The 4,598-nt window shown below is 24.8% G+C and overlaps 1 protein-coding gene across 1 annotated transcript; it reads right to left on the reverse strand.

The window, feature by feature from the left end:
* Positions 1-649: 649 nt before the first annotated feature.
* On the reverse strand, positions 650-1,645 carry EIN_257970 (hypothetical protein; the record flags this gene model as incomplete). Its single annotated transcript, XM_004183481.1, has 1 exon — positions 650-1,645. The coding sequence occupies one exon, from the start codon at positions 1,643-1,645 to the stop codon at positions 650-652; it is 996 nt and encodes a 331-aa protein (XP_004183529.1).
* Positions 1,646-4,598: the final 2,953 nt, after the last annotated feature.

Consider the following 4,598-nt stretch of genomic DNA (forward strand, 5'->3'; position numbering starts at 1 on the left):
TATTATTTAAAATCGATTCTCGGTATCATTTTATCGAGAAATTGAGTCTCTTATGTTCAGGAAGTGTTCTTTTAATTTTTTAAATTGTAATATGTGTTTTACATTTTATTTTTATTGTTCTTGTAGAGAACAGTAAAATAACGGGAAATTCGATAAATTACAAAATCCAGTTTTAATGAATATTAGTTCTTTTTTTCTTAAATTTTATCAAAATGATATTATATTTTTTGATTTAATTCCTTGGATTTTTTGGGAAATTTCGTAAATGTGTATAATTTGTTTCTTGTTTTATTATATTATTGTTTTTGTAAATTGAATAATGTGCTTAAAATTGCTGATGTTTTTAATTTTATAATCGAAAAAGTGATAGTGTTTAATTTAATTTTTCGGGAAAAACATCGGAATAAATTATGTTCAATTTGATTGTAAATTTTCGGGATAAATTATAATTATTTTTGTCTCCTTAAAAAATCCAATTTTTTTTTCATTTTTACTCCAAAATCCTTAACTTAAGACTTAAGTGCATTTTTTTGGACACTCTGAATCCCATCTTTGTCGTGACTGTAATTATATTATTCTTATATAAAATATCACACAAAAAATTCCTTGATTATTTATAATAACTTTTAAAGACTCAATTAAAATTAATTTAATCTTTTTTCAAAACAATTTGTTTTCCTTCTTTAAACACTTTAAGTTTTTCTGGCTTGTATGATAGACAGGTATTAAAGTCGATATTATCAACGTAAAGTGTGTTTTTCAATTCAATGCCATCATGAACAAAAGTAAAACCAAATCCCCAATCCCCAATCACGACTTTTTTCAACACATTTTCTTCCACTCTCAATCCATAAGCGTTACAGCGTTTTATTTTCATATATTCTATTTTAGCATTATTAGTGACGATTGTAGCATTTTTATTACTAACTGAAATAACTTTGATTGAGTCTGGTATCGACAATTTACCACCGAACTCATTAATGTCTATTTTTCTTAGTGTAGTTGCTTTCCTCAAATCAAGTGTGTACTCTTGGTTATCTTCTATAGCTTCATTGCAGTCTATAGACAAATCGTAGAGCAGCATGTCGTTGACCATTTTGCATATTTTTTCACTGTCGTTTTTATCCACAGCTTGCATCATGAATACTTTATGACTTGGCGCAAATGGTATTTCCAATTGAAAATCATAATAATACGTAAACATTGATAAAAGTGGATTACACTTGTTTTGGTTGTAAAAAATATTGATTGCTCTCACATCTTCTTCATTATAAATGTAGTATTGATTGTAGTAATCACGAGTTTCACCGCGTTCGACGTATAAAGTCACTTTGATATTTCTAACAAGTAAATTTAAAATGTCTTCTTTGAGTTGCAAAATCTGATCTATTGTAAGGTATAAAGTAACTTCTTGAAGGGTCTCCAACGAAAACGTGTTTTTCGGATAACGGTTGTAACCGTTACACAAGTTGTTTAAAATTGACAACCGTTTTAATTTTGTGAGCTCAGAAACATTATTTTCAATGAAAGGGTCACCATCTACATAAGACAAATCCGTTACTAAATTCAATATTTTTGTGTCGTTTAACCAATTAATACTTCCTCGTTTAAAATTAATTGTTTTCAAATTAAGGAAAAGGTTCATTAAATAATCATATATATTATAGTTATCAAAATTGGTGCTATGAATAACAAGGGTTTCCACCTTTGGAAAAAGTTTCGACGTTTTAGTTAATGTTTTTTTATTATGTTTAATTTTGTATGGAGTCGTGTATAAAGAATTTACAGCATCGAGACACAACTTGTTTACATGGATAAAACGTTCAATAATTTCCAAATCCATATAAAAGACAACATTCATGAGGTATACTCTTTCAAGTCGCATTATTATCCAAATAAATAGTGTTCTTCTATTTAATGTTTATATAGAGTTATTAATCATTCATGTGTTTGTTAATGAGTATATCTAATCAATTTTGCTTATCATTCTCAAAAACAACAATGACAATGTTTTAAAAAACAAAAATTGGCTGTTTGCTTTTTCACGTGTTTTGATATAAAGAGGCTGAAAAAAGATGATGTTGGCAAAAGTGGGTAATAAGTGGTAAAATGTTTTTTAAATAATATTTTGTTATTTGTTTTTTCTTTCTTCAACAAAAATAAAACCATCATTACCTCTTTGCCTGAGTACTTTTTCGAAGTGTTTTGAATATGTTGTTAATAATTTATTTATAGGGAGAATAGATTATAAACTGTATTTCAAAACTCTGTACTGTTTCCAAATTTTATATAAACCCTTTGTCCTAATTTCCCATTATTTACTGTTTTTTATTTGTTTTATTTTTCATTTTCCTATTTGTTGGACCAACAACGGTACACAGTTTAAAACCCTTAAAAACCAATACAGTTTCAATTATTGAACAAAAAAATCGGGAAATCACCCAAATATTGGGCAAATCTTTCCCGATTTTCCAGGTTCGTTTTTTTGGTTAGTGATCCATTTTGTAACTAAACATGATTATAATTGTATATTTCAAACAAACACAAGATAAACAATAATATAACAAACAAACAAATGATGGTTTGAAGACATTATTGCATCAAATGATACAACACTTAAATTAATAATAAGTTTTTGTTAATTTCAACAATTAAAATAATAGCCATCAATAACATAAAACAAACATTTAAACAATCAAGACCATTCATCACAACAGTCTAAAATAAAATAAACAGTTCATAATAAAAAATAAAACTTTTCAATTGTAAAATCTTAAACAATTTTTTAAATGCTGGTTTTACTCATTAGTACTTTTCATTTTTATCCAGAACACGACTTGGTGATTCTATAAACACGGACATTGAATTAAAAAGTTGTGTTTTACGTTTTTAAGCAAAACTTGTGTTATGGTAATCAAAATTTTGATCCCAAGTTTGTTTGTTATATTTTTCAAGTAAATTTTTGGTGCAAGATTTATTTGTCAAGTAAAATTTAAAAACGTCAGGTTCGTTATTTTGTTTTTTTCGAGTAAATATTTATAACAAAAAATGAGGGTTAAGCAAAAGAAAAATTATTTAGAAATTATTTGTCTAAAAAATCGGGGCATCCCAGTACAGAGTTTTGAAAAACAGTTTAGTTTAAAAAAAACACGAAAATCGTTAGTTGATTCATATTTAAACCATGAGTTTCAATTTTAATAAAAACTTATTAAAAAACGATTATATTATTTTATATAAATACAACAACACAATTGATAAAAGTTTTAAGATAATTAATTTTTTAAACTGATTGTGTTTAGTATCAATGGTATTTTTGTATTAAATACACTCACCTTTCCACGACACAGAAAATAAATGTTTTTGGCAACTCCGCCTCTTGCATGTATAACACCATTCATTTATCTTTATTAAATGATACATTTTATTTTATTTAATTATTACTCTTCTTTAAACTAGGCGGAGTAAAAAGGTGCATAAATGGCACAAAACGGCAAGCTAAAAATAGAAGGTCGGCTATTAATATGAATACAAAAATGTTACAATAGTCAAATTTATCAATAAATATTAAAATAAAGTCGACCAGAAAATTGTCGTACACTTCCTAAAATAGATTTGTGAACATAAATTACATTTTTTAAAGAAAAGTTAAAGATAATTTCTTTATACTTTCTCGTTTAAAGAAACAAATCGAAGCTGTTTTCAAATCAAAAAAGTTGAACTTTTATTGAAATGTATAAAAAGATTCAAACTGTTTAGAGAATATAACATTTATAACACTATTCATAAACAATCAATAAACTATTCAATAACAATTCAATTATTTATTCCGAATATAGGTGGTTAAATTAACGAAAAAACGATAAATGTACTATTTTTAATAATTTATTTTTTATACATTATTATCAAACATTTAGAAATAATAGTGTTAATTAAAAATATTGAATTAAATTTAATAGTATATAAAATAATTTTATCATATAATCGAACTAGACTTGTATATTTTTATAACGAATTAACATGTAAATTAAGATTTTGGTATGTTATTATTAACAATATTATTTACATTAAATTAAGATAACCACAAATTATTACAAATTTTAACAATCTTATCAATATACAAATCATTAATTATAATTATAACATCATGAAAACAAATCACGTGAAACCAAAGCCACTTTACGAACATTTCAATTACTTTTTATTTATTTCTCCATTTTTTGAATTGAATGTATATTTCGATTTGTAATTATGGGGTTATGTTAAATGATAATAATAAATAGCTTTGATATAACAATTAAACTATTCTTTTGAATGTTAAATTTTACAAAAAGACATTAATAATATACTATAATTGTTTAATAAATATTATTATTGTTTCAAAAAAACATCACCTGTTTTATAATTTATGTATAACATAGTTATTAATAATTAGAAAAACTGAATTCATTTACTATATTGTTGATATTTTTGGTCTGATCAGACATTTTTTTTCAATAACTTCTCGTGTATTGTTTAATGTTAAAAGCCAAGAAAACACTTATAAAATGCACACAATATACTCATTTATTTAGTTAATATCATGTTTGTAATTTAATTGA

This window comes from Entamoeba invadens (assembly GCF_000330505.1).
Source record: "Entamoeba invadens IP1 unplaced genomic scaffold scaff_1105074726677, whole genome shotgun sequence".
NCBI lineage: Eukaryota > Evosea > Mastigamoebida > Endamoebidae > Entamoeba > Entamoeba invadens.